Source organism: Phascolarctos cinereus, unplaced genomic scaffold (genome assembly GCF_003287225.1).
Source record: "Phascolarctos cinereus isolate Bilbo 61053 unplaced genomic scaffold, phaCin_HiC Scaffold_9;HRSCAF=440, whole genome shotgun sequence".
NCBI lineage: Eukaryota > Metazoa > Chordata > Mammalia > Diprotodontia > Phascolarctidae > Phascolarctos > Phascolarctos cinereus.
The window spans coordinates 250978831-250996225 of record NW_027556402.1 but is presented as its reverse complement, the minus strand read 5'-3'; the positions used below and the strand labels follow the sequence as shown (position 1 = coordinate 250996225).

Genomic DNA, 17395 nt, shown 5'->3' with positions numbered 1-17395 from the left:
CCTATTAGATTGTGAGGTCCTTGAGATCAGGGACTGTCTTTCACCTCTTTTTGTAACCCGAGCACTTAGCACAGTGCCTGGCACATAGAAGGTGCTTAATAAATGTATACTAATTAGTCTATTTGAGGAAACTCCGCAGTATTATAGGGTACATATCACAGCACGATATCATGCATCACCAAGAGCAGCCGGATAACCTCACCACGCACAGAGCACGTACGTCTTCAACTTGGACTCCGTACCGGATCTTTGCCATCACAGTAGTGAAAGCCTTTGACGTGCATACACATCATGCTGTGCCTCTCCTACCAGTCATGATAAGAGGGCCAACCAGCAGGGTTATTTCTGTTTTGATGTCTTCTAAGGAATCTTGAAGGATCTTTTTGCATGGATGTATGTCTGGGAGACACTTGTAAGATATGACACCATATCTGAGGTGGACTTTAAAAGACTGGTCAGAATTCAACAGGTGAAGAGAGAGTATTAAAGGCACATAGAAGAGTGTGAGCCAAAGTCTGAAGGCACAGTGTGTGTCTGTCAGACCAGTTTGGCTGGAGCACAGAGGGGGCTGAGGGCAGGATACAGTTAGAAAGACAAAGCATGTGTGGCTCTAGGTTATAGAGAGAAGAGAAAAGAGTTGGTTTATTCTGGAGACAATAGGGAAACAGCAGATTTTTGAGCAGAGGAATGAATGACATGACCACATAATGGAAGATTATTCTGGCAACACAATGAAAGATGGCCAGAAGAAGGGCTTTTTCTAGGAAGCAGGAAGACCTTTCAGAATCTATTGCAGTAGATTCTATTGCAGTAGGGTGGGAGGTGTGTGTGTGTGTGTGTGTGTGCACGCGATGGGGTCCTTTTCAAGAGCAGTAGTAAGAACAGACAGGAACAGAGAAATAGAAGTGATAGGATAGACAATCAGCCAGATATAAAATAAGAGATCAGGAAAAATCAAAGACAATCCTCAGGTTTATCACACAGGAGGCTGGTGAAGGACAGTGCCAGAATTAGTGAAGTCAGAAAGAGGAGAGGTTTAGCAGTGGAGTATAAGAAGTGTAGTTGTCTGGGACACTGAGAGGTGGACGCTGAGTCAATAAACATTTATTGAGCACCTGCTCTGTGCCAGAGACGGTGCTAAGCAAACAAAGCCTTTGACCTTCCTATGGTGGTTGTTATTTTTCTTCATTCTCCAAGAGGACCATGACATCAGGGAGGTGATGCCAGGACATGCAAGTAAACTGGATGTAAGTGAGGGAGGGCTGTGCAGAGTCACCAGCCCCACTTTCTCCTCCAGAACCATCTGGGTCTAGTGGCCAAACATCAGTCAGGATGATTGGAGAAGGCCCTCAGGAGGTAAGAGTATGGAAGACAGACAGGGAAAATGCCCAGATGCCAGAAATGGAATGTGGTGTTTAAAGAATGCAGAGTACAGGGAGTAGAGCAAGTGTAAGACAACAGGAAGGGTGGAAAGAGGCCAGGTTGTGAGGGACTTTGGAAGCCAAACAGACTTGATATTTGATCCTGGAAGTAACAGGGAACCACTGGCATTCATTGAGCAGAGAGGAAGGGATCAGACCTACAGTTTGGGAAGGTCACTATGGCTAGAGGATGGACTGGAATGAAGAGACACTTGAGGAAGGGAGACCAATTAGAAGGCCAGTGCAATAGTCTAGGTATGAGGTGATGCGGGCCAGAACCTGGGTGGTAGTTGTGTAAGTGGAGAGCAGGAGATGAATGGGAGAGATTTTATGAAAGAATAGTAATAATAACGATAATAATAACAGCTAGCATTTGTATAGCATTTTAAGGTATGCTTGATCCTCACAACAACCTTGTGAGTTAGGTATTATCACTATCCTCATTTTAGTGATGAGGAAACTGAGGCAGACAGTGATTAAGAGAGCTGCCTAAGGTGCACACTAGTAAGTGTCTGAGGAATCTGGGCAGCATAGGGAGACACAGAAGGCACTGAGCTGGGTTTCATTCCTGGCTTCCCAATGGAGTTGTGTAAGTCTGACCCATAATTATGGACAGTGTGGTGTTCCAAAGCACATGTACCCCATCAGAATTTACAAGATGGTAACACCTTTGAAGGTGGTAGTTACTCTGTCTGATTTCATCTTTCTAATCACAATAACTCACATTTCCATAAGGCTTTAAAGTTTATAAAGGACTTACATTATGATGAGGCAGGAAGTATCAACACTTTTATCCTCATTTGTTAGATGGGCAAACTCAAGTTTGGGCAAGGTTAATTGACTTGGTTACATACAGTCTGCACATGAAGAGCAGGACATGGCAAACAGGTCTTCTGATAACAAATCACACTCTAACTTACAATCAGGGAAATTCAGTTGGGAGGACTGGGGAGTCCCAAAGGAGGTTAGGTATGTACATACAGCTCCACCAGAAAACCCCTAGAAGTAGAGAGGTGAGAATGGGCAGAGCAAGGAGGTAGAAGGGGGAAGTCCCCTCATTACACAACTTAGGCCCTTGTAAAGGGACAAGATTCCTGGGGCCAGCTGGAGGGGGGCAGAAGGATGCCAAATTGGCAACCGAGGGCAAAGCACCAGTCACCCTGCCCTAGTTATGGTCCTGCACCCAGGTCAAGGCCCTTCTACTACTCCAGAATATAACCCAACAGCCTGCCTTTAGTGCTTACAGTGAAAGCCTTTGCTTTTATTTTTAAATTTCCACCAGTGAACACATATCTATTTTCTCTCCCTCTCATCTCCTTCCCATCAATGGAAAAACAAGCAAAACACATTTCTGCATTGTCCACGTCCAGCCAAGTTTCCTCTTTGCCCCAAGCCCCCACCTCCGGGTCGGGAGGGGACGGCAGACCCGATCGTGGTCTCCGCATCCACCAGGGCTCCGAAGACTTTCCAAGTTGCTTGTGTCTACACACAGCGCACTTGCTGTCACTGTTTCAATTGTCCTCCCGGTTCTGAACTCCGCTATGGGTCAGTTCATACAAGACTTCTCCAGTGTCTCCGAAACCGTCCCTTTCACCACAATCTTTGGTGGAACCGAGGAAGAAAGGACAATCACAAAGAGCAGGCTCCGCCTCGTAATCCACCGCCCAGTTAAACAGAACGGATCCGGGGCGGGGGCGTCAAGGAGGAGGAGAGAAGGCCGGGCTTCGGAGACCGAAGGAGAGGGGGAGGCGAAATGGAGGAGGGGGGAGGGGTTGGGGCGGGGCGCGCAGGAGCTCAGGGAGGTGGGAGCGAGCAGGACGGAACCTTTGCCCATAGCTGCACCGCCATGGGCCCTGTAAGCTTGCGTCGACTCCCGAAAACCAGGTGTTGAGAAGCCCCAGCCTGTATCAGAGGATTCTGCAGCCCGGAGGAGGCACGGACACCTCCTGGGTTAAGGAGACGTAGCCAGCGAGAGAAGGCCCCGCCTGCACTGCGCCTGCGCTAACCCAGGCTCGTCCTCTTCTCTCATCTATGCTTCGCCCCCACCCGGTCCGAAGGAGACCACGCCCACAGCCCTATTCCCAGCTTGGATTGGCTGCTCTGGAACCCAGAGTCGCCATTGGTCAGCATCAACAGGCCTAATGTGTCAGGACCCCGGAGCCAGTAATCTACCTGGGTTCCGAGGTCCTGCCTCCTCCCCCTCTGCAAGGGTTCCCATCAGCGCTTGGCCTCCGAAACGCCTCTTCGCCGCTTAGTAAGTGGCACCGGCATCCACCAGTAGAAAGTGAGGAGGCCGAAAAGCTCCTACTCCCTAGGACCTCGATTGGCTCAGCAAATGTTAGAGTAAGCCAGAGCAGCAGGTGCCCAACAACCAATCGGTGAGGGCGGAAGAGGGTATGAGGAAGGAGTGAGGGAACGGGGTGACGTGGCGGTGACGGAGACATAAACTAAAACCAGTGGCGGAAGCCCGGGCCAATCAACTACGCAGAGGGTTGGGCCGGTTCCCTCTTCCTATGTGAGTGTTGACGACTTCCAACCCCCAGGACCAATGAACCAGGGTCCGGATGTGATTGGCCTCCCTGCCACCCAATCCGCGGAATCTCTGGCGGAAGTGTCCCACCCACGTGTACTTTGGGGTGGGGCTAGCTGACCAGCCTGGGAGGAGCGCCAATGGCGAGGAGCCACTGGCCGAATGGCGGCTGCAGACACCAATGGGAGACCTCCGACGCGGCGGCAGGTCCCGCCTCCCGGCCGCTGGACGGGCGGGGCGTGGACGTTGCGCGGCGGCCGCTGCTGCGCTCGCTCTGTGTGTGTGTGTGTGTGTGTGTGTGTGTGTGTGTGAGAGAGTCCGGGTGCTGTCGCTGTCGCTGCCGCTGCCGCTGCCTGCTGCGGGGCCGCCGGGGCCGGTGTCTGGGGGCGATGGCGGCGACAGAGCTGCGGGGAGTGGTGGGGCCCGGCCCGGCGATGGGTGCTGCGCCGGGCGGCGGAGGTTCGGGGCCGGCAGCAGCTGGAGGAGGAGGACGCGGCGACTCTGGGCCCGGGCCCGGAGTAGCTCCGGGCCCCGCGGCGGCCGCCTCGGGAGGAGGCTCCGGGCCAGGGCCGGGTCCCGCGGCCACGGCTGGGGGAGGGTCGGCGGCCGGCCCCGCCCCGGCTCCGCCCACGGGGGGCTCGGGCGGCGGGGCCGGGGGCTCGGGCTCCGGTTCGGCCCGGGAGGGCTGGCTCTTCAAGTGGACCAATTACATCAAGGGCTACCAACGGCGCTGGTTCGTACTGAGCAACGGGCTCCTCAGCTACTACAGGTTAGTCCCGTGCCTCAGCGCGGCGTTCAGGGCCCCCGCCTCGGGCCCAACCCCTCTCCTTTACCCCGCCCCCGCTTTACAAGGAGGGGGAGGGAAACTGAGGCCCTGGCCCAACCAAGGTCATGCAGGCAGTAAATAGGTGGCCGAGGTGAGATACGCATCCCTGGCGCCTGTCCCCAGTCCTTATAACCGCTGTATTGACTTTGACACGGACACACACACACAACACACACTGTCTCTGTCTCTGTCTCTCTCTCTCTCTCTCTCTCTCTCTGTCTGTCTCTCTCTCTCTCTCTCTGTCTCTCTCTCTCTCTCTGTCTCTCTCTCACACGCACGCACTCCGGAGTCACACGGGACTAATCAACCCAGGCAGAGGCACCGGTGCTTATCAGCAGAACACACGGGAGTGCCCTGTGTTGGTCTCAACTCGTGCCCTATAGAAACCCAAACAAACTCTTCCGGTCGGGGTTTGGCCCGTGCCCTCCTTACCCGATGCAGTGCTCATACCTAGCCAGACACAGAAAAAGACAGCCAAGCAGCACCAGTCAGCACGGTCACCGGCTGAGCTGCCAAACACACAAGCATGCCCTCAATTCAGGTCAACTCAGCAAATGTTAATTCCCCAAACTTTCTGCTCGGACGTGTGTTCTCTTTCCAATACCCTCACATCCAATAAGGCAATCACACGAGTAATCACAGGCACCAGCTTATCTGCAGAACACAGAAATCTGCCCTGGAGGTGGGTCCCTTCAGGCAGATGTTATTGCCCGTATCGTGTGTCCCACCCCCAGTACACCCCTGGATAGGGTATAAATAAAGCACAAGAGTGATCGACACGAACAAGTTATCACCACACATACACATTTGGAGATCCGTCTTGCCCAGAAGACATACAGGTTCACCTTATGTTTGATTCAGCAGTTGTTATTCTATAAAGCCCAACTTCGTTTAGGCCAGTCCACTTTACACTACATACTGCCTGTATAGCTCCAGACACACAGATAAATACACATGACCTTCCAGGAATAATCAACACATAGTTCTTTCTTTAAAACCCAGTCCAGCTTTATCAACTCAATAAATATTACCCTATGGAAACTCAGACATTCTCCACAACTTTAGAAAACAGCAGAGTATCAGAGCTAGAAAGGGCTGTAGACATATATCTTCCCTTCCCACTTCAGGGTTCAGACTTTAGTTTTTCCAGCCTTTTCATTTCAGTTGTGTTAGCCTTTAATGTGTCCTCTACCTCACCTTAAACAAAACACCTTTCCTATCAGAAATGACGTTCTTACTGCCCTCAGTACTGCCCCTCGACTTCCTTGTCTTCCTAAGATTTGCTTGAATTTTACCTCCCCTCCTTTGGGGTTTATGATTAGCCCAAGAAGGTGGGCCCTGTTCACCTCTACTCTTTTCTTCAACTGTCAGAGTTATAGAATCTTTGGGTCCAAGGGGACCTCAGATGCATGCAGTTTAACCAGTACTTGAAGCAGGAGTCTTCTCTACAACGTTCTCAATAGTCTTCTAAGCTCTCTTAATGCTTATGCTCTAAGCTCTCTTATGATCGGTTCTATTATGTAGTTCTAGGGTTAAGTGGGGGTACTCCAGTAGTAATGATGGTTCTCTTACAGAGTACTCTTGTCTTTTCCACAGTCCTAAAAATCCAAACCTAACACTGCAGTCCTGCACAACAAATTAAGGTCACCAACAATACACATCCAGGGGCAGCTAGGTAGCACTGGCCCTGGAGTCAGGAGGACCTGAGTTCAAATGTGACTTCAGATACTAGCTGTGTGACCCTGAGCAAGTCATGGCCCTGATTACCCTAAAAAACAAACAGACAAACCCCAGACCAGAAAATATGTACTTGCCATATAGATGCGTAATCTGGCTAGTTAATCCCTAACAGTACTCCCCCCAACGTCCCCCTTTCTGATGTTGGTTATATTCAGTGCAACCTAGTAAAAAGCAGGGGTCCAGATAATCTAGCTAGCTCCGCCCAAGGCCAGGTTTGGGTGCTAGTTTAATTGGACAGAAGTATTGAGTAGAAGACAATGGGTTATTGGCCTGTAATAATTACATTAACAGATCTTGGGTATTAGGTGTTCTTTAGTGTAGGATGGCTCACATGAGATGCTTAACAAATGTTTGTTGAATTGAATTAGGGCCTTTTCCAAAACACTATCAACTTCAGGATTCAGGAAACTCATGGCTCACACTATAGTGTTGGAAGTGTAGCACTGGCTGGCCGACTCTGCATTTCTGCTCCTTCTTTCTAGTCCCTGGCTAGCAGTCAGATTTTCCTGCATTCTCTCTTATATCAGCCTGATTGGAGGGCAGAATTTAGACTTACTTAAATTTTGCCTCACCTCATCCGGTTCCTTTCTCTCCAAAAAATGGCATGTAAACAAGGAAGCTTTGACTTTTGTGGTGATTTTTTTTTCCTGACCCAGATTCCTGCCAAATCCATTCAGTCCGTTAGGGTCTTGGACATCCCACTAGCCTTATTGTCACAGTCCCAGAGAAGTCCGTCGATTCTCTAAGCAGACTCTGACAGCAGATAAAATGTAACCCAAGACACATTGAGATACAGATGTAGATCAGTGGTTCTCAAATGGTGTGGGGACCATTGAGGATCTCTGAGTCTCTTTCAGGGGATCCAGGAGATGAAAACTATGAATAGAATATTACTCAAATGTTTTCATTTCTAATACTGTAACCATGAGTAGATATCCACTTAAACAAAAGTGTAAGTAAGGTATCCTGAGACCAAAACATTTGAAAACTGATACTACAGATTTACCTTGTCCCCTGGAGAATTCTGCTTACATGCCAACCAGGCAACAGTCTCTGAAGTTAGCACCAAGAGACACATATGGGGCAGCATCACAATATTGCTTTCTAGCCAGGCTTATGATTTTCATGCCCACAATGCCTACTTTCCCTTTATATATACCTACAGATTGTGCAGTGTGGTGGAGGTCCGAGGCCAATGGGCTTGGAATCAACAGACCTGACTTCAAATCCCAGCTCCATTAGCCATCGGCTGTGGGTCATTTGACAAGTCATTTAACCCCTCAGCTTTTAGTTTCCTCATCTCTAAAATGGCGATGATAAAATTTGTACTGCCTCCCTCCTAGGGTAGCAGTAAGGAAAGTGCTTTGTAAATCCTAAAGCCAGTGTCTAAGCTGCCTTTTAATTACATCCGCCCCTTCTAAAGCAATCCCTTTGAGGCTAGTTGTACTTTCTCTATACCCATACTTATTAAAGTGTTGTCCTTCCTTGTTCTTACAAGTCTGGTTCTCAGCCCTTGTGTCTTGTGCCCCTGCGTCACCAGCCACTATAATGGGTCTTTATATACAGCATTCTAGGTCTTAGAAATGAAGCACCTGCCCAGTCTTCTAGACCCTCAGGTATAAATCCTCTGCCCAGGGTTCCATCATCTTAACTATATTTTTTTAAGTGAAAGGCTTTCAGGTTAGGAAATACCACTTAATACCATATGCCCTTAAGAACTCCCCAATCTCATGGGCATCATGTCTCTCCTTACTCACTAGGCATTTAGGAGCAGGCACTTGAACCCACCAGTGAATTAGTGAATGGAAGCAGGCCTCACGGTTGGCTCTTGAAAACCACAGTCCTCTAAATACTAAGTGGTTAGTTTAGGGTTATCACACTGGGTACAAGAGATTACCATGAAGTAGCTTGTGGAAATTGCCAACAAGAAGGAATGTGATGAAGGGGCCAGGTGGTGCCCTTGGAAGGGTGAGCCTGTGTGTCAGCTGTGTGTGCGTGGAATTTGGCCTGTATTATTCATAGAGTAACTGAAGCCTGGTTGGGGGGGGGTAGTGCAAATAGCTTGCGGCATGGGTTCATGTTACTCGTGTATCAGGTAGAGGGAAGGGAAGGGAAATGCATGGTGTGTTGAGAAGCCTCACTTTTTTTCATAGTTGGAGGTGGGAGGGGGAGGCAGTGAGTGGTCAGAAAAACCTGGATTCTCCTGAGCAGAGTAAGCTAACTTTTTTCAGCACCTCAGAACCTTCTTGGCAAAGGGGTGCACCCTGTGCCCTTTTTTGGTATGTAGGAATTCAGGACAGCTCAGGTGTGCTTGGGCACTTAGTTGGGGGTTGCAAGGGATTTTGATCTCTTTGTGTTCCTGGGTTGGACAGAGCACAGTCTTAGCAACCAGGCTGCTTTTCATTGGTAGGGCCTGATCAATGGATATCTGTAGAATGGGGAAGTTGGCATTGGGAGGGCTCCAGAGCAGAGCACAGTCTTAGCAACCAGGCTGCTTTTCATTGGTAGGGCCTGATCAATGGATATCTGTAGAATGGGGAAGTTGGCATTGGGAGGGCTCCAGAGCCTTGCACATTTCTGCTTCTCTTGCAAACATACAGATTTAACCGAGGCTCGTTATTTAGTGAACACTCTCTTGCTGGTTGTTGTGTTGCTGAGCAGTGCCTTAAAGCTCCAGAAGTTAGTGCTATTAATAGACCTGCCAGTCAGGGAGCTCAGGGGAACTTTTACACCAATGATCAGAAGCAGGTCTGCTGAATCTCACCTAGCTAGGAAGGAATAGTGTGACCTGTGGGGCTTCTCATCAAGAGAGTCAGTGGGTCTTAGGAAGGAACCTATACCAGGAAGACCATGACTGGTTGTTCTTTTCTTACCACCACCAAAAATAAAGTTTACTTGAGGCTAAGAAGCAACCCCACACTGCATTTGCTGAGCTTCATTTCCAAAAGGTCTGAGAGGCTTCCACACCCTTCTAAAACAATCATTGAATTGAGCCTAGTATTAGAACCCAGGGTGAGAATTTTTCTTTTCTCATCCTTACCTTATTGAAACTGTTGCAGAGATGGGCTAGGGGAGTGGATTCCTAAGCCTAGCATATTATAAGTAGCAAATGTTTCCTAAAACACCTTGTGAAGGTGCTCCATTTTAAACTTAGCCTTGCAGGACAGTGCGAAAAGGAACTAAAGTTACTTAGCCATTATAACTTCAATAAAAAGTAATTCTACTGACAGCAAGAGGTATGGAAGAGCAGAGTGTGCTCATTTACAGGCTTGGAAGACAACCCCACGTAGGCTGCCTTGCATTTTACAGTCAAACAAAAAAGCACTAACTAGAATTTGCAGATGTGTAGGTCTGCTGTCTTTTCAAATGTCTTAGGGTATTGAAAGGGAATGGAATGTGTTGAGGGATAAATTTTCAGCCCTGCATTCTACCTGGCTTTTCTTTCGTTTCATTGGTGTAGATCAAAGGCAGAAATGCGTCACACCTGCCGAGGAACCATCAACCTGGCCACTGCCAATATCACCGTAGAGGACTCCTGCAACTTCATCATCTCTAATGGTGGGGCTCAGACCTACCACCTGAAGGCCAGCTCAGAAGTAGAGCGCCAGCGCTGGGTGACAGCCTTGGAACTTGCTAAGGCAAAGGCTGTGAAGATGCTGGCAGAGTCAGGTAAGTGGGGGCAGAAAGGGAGGAGAGATGCACACGGTGAACTTCTTTGTTAGTGTTTAACAGGAACCATCTTTGGCCCCATCGTGCTCTGCTGATTGGACCTTAAAGTTGACCTGCTGTTCCCTTGTGTCTTTTAGGTACAGTTCCCCCAAGTTTCTATCACCCCATAGCAATATTCTTATAGATGTATTCTATCGAGAACCTTTCTCTTTTTCACGCATACTGCCTACCTGATGCTTTAATATGACTTTACAGGTTCAAGAAACACCTTTGACTAATGGCTTAATCTTTGGGTTACCACAAACCCACAGTCTGGATCCAGTAGCATTTTCACTTCTCACTTCAGTGTTGTAGGATTTGATTTCTGAATTTGTTAATTATTCATTGCATCCTAAGTCTCATAGCCCAGGCTTGATGGCATCTCTGACTTGACTCTCCATTTGAGTCTTGAAATTATTGGACATAATACAGATCTGGGCAGTTTCCTTAAAACAGTAGTTGCAGACTTCCACGCCTGAAAGCCCCATTGCTACCTTGGTTTCTGTAAGGTGCATTGCATTTGTATGCTCTGGATTTTCCATCTAAACAGTCCTCCAGGGAAATTGGCAAAGTACCCCACTTGGACATTAGTGATTTTAGACAAGCTGTATTGAATGGTTGCTTGTAGGCTGAGTTAGGGTGGTCGTTTATAGGACTGTTTTCTCCTCACTGCCGTGCCATTTTTAGGGTTCACATAGCAAAGACAACACATTGTTGTAAATTCATGTTTAAGATTCCATTTGAACTTGGGCCTTTCTCCCTCATTGGGGAGGGATTTCGTCACTTTTTAATGCTAACTTAAGTCAGCTGTTATACACCTAGGGCTAATAATCAATAGGGCTAGTGACTTTTAGAAGTAAACTTCGTTATCTAGTCCTATATACTAGAGAATTAGTCAGCATAGTACTGCCTTATGCAGTTTCCCAGACCTCAGGTGAATATCCTTTGAAATATCTGACCCTGAGCCTGCCTTTGCGAGTGGTAATTTAGTTCCACTTCTGGATTTTGTGATGTGGACTCTTGTCCACAAGGAATTAGACTGAGATTCTCAACTCATTTCATACAGGGCCCACCGAACAGCCAACAGATGGTAGTGGATTTTCAGTAACAGTCAGCTTGGGCTGGATTGGAACCGGCAAACTAGAGGTAAAAGGCTCTAATAACCCACTCCTGAGCCCAGGAGCCATTGAGCTTTCCCTTCCTCAACCCTGTCCTGTAATCAGGGACTCATCTAGTCTCACTAGGGCCTCCAAGTTGGTAAGAGCTCCGGACGTGATAAGCACCAGGTTTAGCTGTGTCCAGAGTTGGTGTACTCCTGGCTGGTTCCCTGGAAAACATACCCCAGCTCGGAATCACTTCTTCTGTTTTGTTTCTCCCACAGACGAATCAGGAGATGAAGAGTCAGTCTCTCAAACTGATAAGACAGAGCTGCAGAATACCCTCCGGACCCTCTCCAGCAAAGTGGAGGATTTGAGCACCTGCAACGACCTGATCGCCAAGCACGGCACGGCTCTCCAGCGATCCCTCAGTGAGCTAGAATCCCTGAAATTGCCTGCTGAGAGTAACGAAAAGATCAAGCAGGTCAATGAACGTGCCACGCTCTTCAGGATCACATCGAATGCCATGATTAATGTAAGTGAAAACCTTATGCTGTGTGGCCCCTTGGTCCTTTTCCTGACTAGAATATACACTCCTGTATATACGCTGAAATTGGAGCCTCTCTGGCATAGAACATCAGGCTTCGCTTCACTGCTCCTGAAACTAGAATTACTAGGCTTGTTGCTGAAAGGGGAACAGGGTGCCCAGATGAAATGACCCTTTGTGTCCTGCTCAGGTAGACAGAAGGGCTCTCTGGGGCCCTCAAGTAAAGCCTGGGTCTTGCCTTGCTTGTGTATATTGGCCCAGAGTGGGGTGAACTGGTTTGGCAGATATAGTGTGAGAGGAAACCTTAGGAGGCTTGAGGATGCTGTCTGGCGTCACCACTTGCTTTCAGAGCTAATTCAGAATTACAAAGAAAATCTTTTCTACTTTGGGGACCCTTCTGTAGGTGGGGAGAGGGCAGTGTTGGAGTGTTTTCTGTCACAGGTGGATCTTGTTGGGAGGATCAGGAATGTTGGGAAAATGCTTCCTCTGCTTTGTTAGATGACAAATGCTAGGCAAAAACAGAACAGCTCTGTGATCCCTTTCGGACCTCCAGACACGGCGTGGTAAGTGCAGCATGAGCGTGGAGATAAAACAGGGCGACCAGCCTGAGAAGATATCTTGTTCCGGTCTCCCTTAAGTGTTCGAAGGATTATGGAGAGGAGGAACATTCTTTTTTGTTTGTTTGTTTTGGCTAGGCAATGGGGTTAAGTGACTTGCCCAGGGTCACACAGCTAGTAAGTGTTATGTGTCTGTGGCCGGATTTGAACTCAGGTCCTCCTGAATCCAGGGCCGTTGCTCTATCCACTGCGCCACCTAGCTGCCCCGAGGAGGAACATTCTTGAGAAAAATATTTGGGGAGTTTTTTCCTATTAAATGAAATGAAGATGTGGTGAGATATAGTGAAAAACTACTAGATTTGCAGTTAGAGGACCTGGGTCTGAATCCTCACTCTGCTCCTTACTACCTCTATGACTGCACAAGTTACTTCCCTTCTCCAGGTCTTGGTTTCTTCATCTGTAAAAGGGGAGAGTTGGATGAAAAGACTGCAAGGTTCCCTTCCATTTCTAAATTCTGTGTGTCCATTTATTTCATGGGGTCTCTGTGTCCAGTTTTGGGAGTGTTCTTAAGAATGTGCTTGAAACTAGTTTTATTCAACTTAGCTTCTAAATACCTGAATTTTTCTTATTAGTAGGGCAACTGTAAATGGTTTCAGTTATTCCCTTTATGACTAAATAGACAGTGCTGGTAACTTATGTTTTCATATTATTTTTTCTAAAATGTCCAACAGATACTCTAGATAGCCTTATAGCTAGAATGCCTCCGCCCCACTTGCTTCTGGCCTGGTGAATTTCTTGTTAAAAGACCAATTCTTAGCCACCTCCTCCAGGAAACCTTTTTTGATATCTCTAGTCAGTAATGGCTTTCTCCTTCTCCCATAACATTTTGGTTATACTTTTATACTGTATAAATATAGTAAGAGTGGGCACAAGGGCTTTCCAGACATGAGTTCATCTGATCCTCATGACAGCCCTGTGAGGTAGATGAGAAAACTGGGGCTCAGAGAAGCTCAGTGATTTAGTCCACGGTCACTCAGTGTCAGAGGCAGCATTTGGAATCGGAGCTCTAAACCCAGAACTCCTTTCTCTTTGCTGCCCCTCTGCTGTCATTCTGGATTACAAGACTATAAATACCATGAGGCCAGAGACTTGGTATTTCCCCCAGTCCCTAGCACTCTTCTGTGCATACAGTAGGAGTTTGATAACTGTTCAACTCGAGGTAGGAATTCTCTAAACCTCAGAAAGTAGCAAGAAAACAATTTGTTTGAGCCATCTGCTCAGGAGAAAGGAACGTAGAAAGATGGGTGACCTTGGTGATTTCTGCAAGGCTCCACTATCGAACCAGTCTTTCTGACTCCCAGGCCCATTGTCTTTCCCCAAAACAGCCTGTCTTTTGAAAGGTATCCTCTGACTCCTTTAGTTCTTTTGTGGCAAAGTCTCCCCATATAAAAAAGGTAGGTGATTAGGTCAATGGGAGGTAAGCTCACTTGGAGCTTTTCCTAAAAGGAATGATAAGAAAGCAGTGCCAGTGACATGGCAGTGGGGGGGTAGCACCCCTAGTGCCAGGCTTGGTGTCAGACAGGAGGGAGGGTTGCTTCCTGCCTCTCATGTTTATTGGTTGTGTGATCATGGGCAAGTCCCCAAAGCTCTGAGCTTCTGTTTCCTCGTCTATAAAATGGGAATGATGCCACCTGTCATTGTTAGTGTCAGAGGTGGTATTTTAATTCAGGTCTTCTCTTGGCTGCAGGGCCAGCATTCGCTCTCTTAGGCCATACTGACAGTAGACATGTGTGTCAGTGCCATCAGAGTGTGGACTTAGTGTTGTTGAATGTTCTATCTCCCCCAATTTATAACACAGTGTTGCATGTACAGTAGGAGCTTAATTCATCGCATAATCATGTGAATAGTATATATAAAATGCTTTATGAACCCCAAAATGTTGTTTACATGTTAGATTATTGTAAAAGGGGAGAAAATCTACTCTATACATAGACGTTATTCAAAATCTAAATGAAATGAAAGCACTCCCTTATTTTAAAATTTGCTCAGCATCCTCCTTTAATTTTCATATTTTCTCTCAATAACATTCCCGTTTGTATATTGGATTCTGTGGGGATGATTATTCATATTTTTAAGCTCTCCTAGTTAGGCGCTTGTACATCCCATTCAGTAGCAGTGTAGCAAAGTGTTGCGCCAAGCCTTAGGACCGCAGAGATGAACAACTGTCCAGTCTTGCTCTGTGTTCCATTGTAGGGAAGGGGGGCCAAGACATGGACACAGACCAGTATCATACAAGGTGGGGATTGGTTTGGTCAGTGGAGAGGTCCAGAAAAAGGCTGGAGGGAAATTTTGAGGAAATTTCCTTTGAGTTGAGGGTGAGGGAAGTTGTTGGGGAAGACTTCCTGAGGGTGGAGGCATCCAAGTTGAGCCTGAAAGGGAGAACGTAGCCATTGCTAGTCTGCTTTGCTTGTTATTCTCTCTCCCTGGTCTGCCCTCAACCTCTTCTCATTTTAGTGCTCTGTAAAATGCATTGGGCTTCTTGTCTGTATGCCCTTAATTTCCTACTTAATGATAAATTAGTCTATATATTAAGATGTCCATATCTGTAGCAATGAAACTGGGAAAATATATTGAACCGAGAAACATCATCACGAGGAGGAATAGGTTTGCTGCATCTTTAGAACTGTTTTCTAGGTTTCTGAATCTTTGCATTTTGTTTCTTTGTAAAATAACGGACCTGGATTAACTGATTTCCGACGTCCCTTTCAGCTCTCATTTTCTTCTTCCAGATTGGTCTAACCAAGGTGAAGGTGACCTGATCTCAAGAGATGGCCTTTCATGATCCTGAAATTTGAAGCATCACACTTTTCTTTTTCTCTCAGTTGTACTTTCAGACTTGATTCTCACCCCTGTATTAAGTGAGAAGGCTAGAGAATGAAGAATTTTACACTGAGCTCTCCATCTAGGTCACCCTCAAGTCTAGAACTAATGAAGTATCTCCTTAAAGCAAGCCCCAAAGCATCATCTGCTCTGGGCCCATTTGCCCAGTTTCATTGAATTTGATTAGATATTCTCCCCTGCTTGGGGCAGGCTTCTTCAGCCTTAGCCCTTCAGCTCTCTCGGTGAATTACTCTTGTCATCTTTTCATTTCTCCGTTTTGCCACAAGGTCCCATCTGCAGGGATAGATGTCATCATTTGTGATGTCAGAAGTCCCATGGCCAGGCTTGCTCCTCACTTGGCATTTCTTCGGTCTTTGTGACCACAAGAGCATTAACAAATAGAATCTCCTGCAGAAACGTTTTTTTCTCCTGGATTTGACCTCAGTTGTAATGGGAAAGTGGCTGTCATTGATCCTAGGGAATAGTCACTCACCATGACTGGCCAGGGTAAAGTTTCTCGGCATGGGAGTCATTTACTCAGTGGGGCTCTTAGGGGATCAGATCAATGACCTGCGTCCCTTCTGTTGCCATCCAGGCTTGCAGGGATTTCCTGATGTTGGCCCAGACGCATAGCAAGAAGTGGCAGAAGTCTCTGCAGTATGAAAGAGACCAGCGTATCCGCCTGGAGGAGACCTTGGAACAGCTGGCCAAACAGCATAACCACCTGGAAAGGGCTTTCCGAGGTGCCACGGTGCTGCCAGCAAGTGTCCCTGGCAGTGCCGGTTCTGTGAAAGGTAAGCAGTAGGGCTCTGGTGGCCTCTTGTATCACTTGGAGGCTATCTGTTGCTACCAGGACACGGAGCATCTAACCCTTTGGGTCCAGTGCCGCTGCCCCATTCCCTTTGTTTCTCTACTCCACATAGAATTGAAGTGATCTCCAGCAGGCTGGCCTCTACCTTTGCCTTATTTTTCTCTGTCCCTGCTTGGTGTGTATAGTTGGCATTTAAGAATGCTCGGGATATTGGGAAAATGAAGATAAAGAGTGTCAGCCTGGCCTTCCCCTTGCAGATCAGATCTGTTCTGGCAAAGGAGATATGAGTGACGAAGACGATGACAATGAATTCTTTGATGCTCCTGAGATCATCACCATGCCTGAGAGCTTGGGCCACAAGTAAGTTCATTTTGGCTCTCCACCCCTACGGGCTCCAGAGCATGTGACCTCCAGGAGGTCAGAGGCTTCAGTGGCAGTGAGGTTTTTCTTGATGTTTGCTACCAGGATCTGGGCCGGGTCCTTCAGTAAGTGGTGGGCTGTCTGCCAGCTTTGTGCACAGAAGCGCATTGCTGCTGCCCGTTCTCTGCCCAGGGCTATCATTTCTATTACTTATTTGTTCAGACCCATCTCTGCAGTCCAGCAGCCATTTTCCTTTTGACAGCTGATGCCTAGAATGAGAACTTGACAGTTTTAATCTTGGCCTGATTCTCGTGCTTTTTCCACTCATTTAGGCGGACTGGCAGCAATATCAGTGGGGCCAGCAGCGACATCAGCCTGGATGAACAGGTAGTTCTCCACTGTGAGAAGGGCTGTTAGCAGATCTTGGGAAGGGACAAGATTGTTGGTGGGGCTCTTCAAGGGGAGCTCCTCATTGCAATTCACTTGAAAAGAGCTAGAAGGAACACAGACTTCCCCTTTTTTTTCCCCCCAGGCTAGGGAAGAAGGTTGCTTTTTGTTTGTTTGTTTCTTGGGGGTAATTGCCTCAATCTTATCTTGCCCTCAGTATAAACATCCGCAGGAAGAGACAAAGAAGGAAAAAAGAACACGAATTCCCTATAAGCCAAACTACAGCCTCAATTTATGGAGTATAATGAAGAACTGTATTGGAAAGGAACTCTCCAAGATCCCAATGCCGGTGAGGCTCTGATTGGGTGGGTAGACTGGAATCATGGCAATTTGCACAGGCCTTTGTAGGGAGGGATTTGACCCATGTCAGTCAGTATCTGGTTAAACAGGCGGATGGCCCAGTGGAAAGACTTCAGACTTGAGATTGGGAGAGACCTCTCTGCCAATCCCAGCTGCAGCATGTACTAGCTC

The 17395-nt window shown here is 47.5% G+C and overlaps 1 protein-coding gene across 1 annotated transcript in view; it reads left to right on the top strand.

Annotated features, from left to right (window-relative positions):
- Window positions 1–3234: 3234 nt before the first annotated feature.
- OSBP (oxysterol binding protein) overlaps window positions 3235–17395 on the top strand; it is a 32484-nt gene continuing 18323 nt past the window's right edge. The window contains exons 1-7 of the mRNA XM_020976064.2: window positions 3235–4720; window positions 9978–10186; window positions 11607–11857; window positions 15902–16100; window positions 16375–16477; window positions 16810–16864; window positions 17082–17213. Of these exons, the coding sequence (XP_020831723.1) occupies window positions 4092–4720; window positions 9978–10186; window positions 11607–11857; window positions 15902–16100; window positions 16375–16477; window positions 16810–16864; window positions 17082–17213 (1578 nt within the window). The 5' untranslated portion in view covers window positions 3235–4091. The remainder of the gene's footprint in view (window positions 4721–9977; window positions 10187–11606; window positions 11858–15901; window positions 16101–16374; window positions 16478–16809; window positions 16865–17081; window positions 17214–17395) is intronic.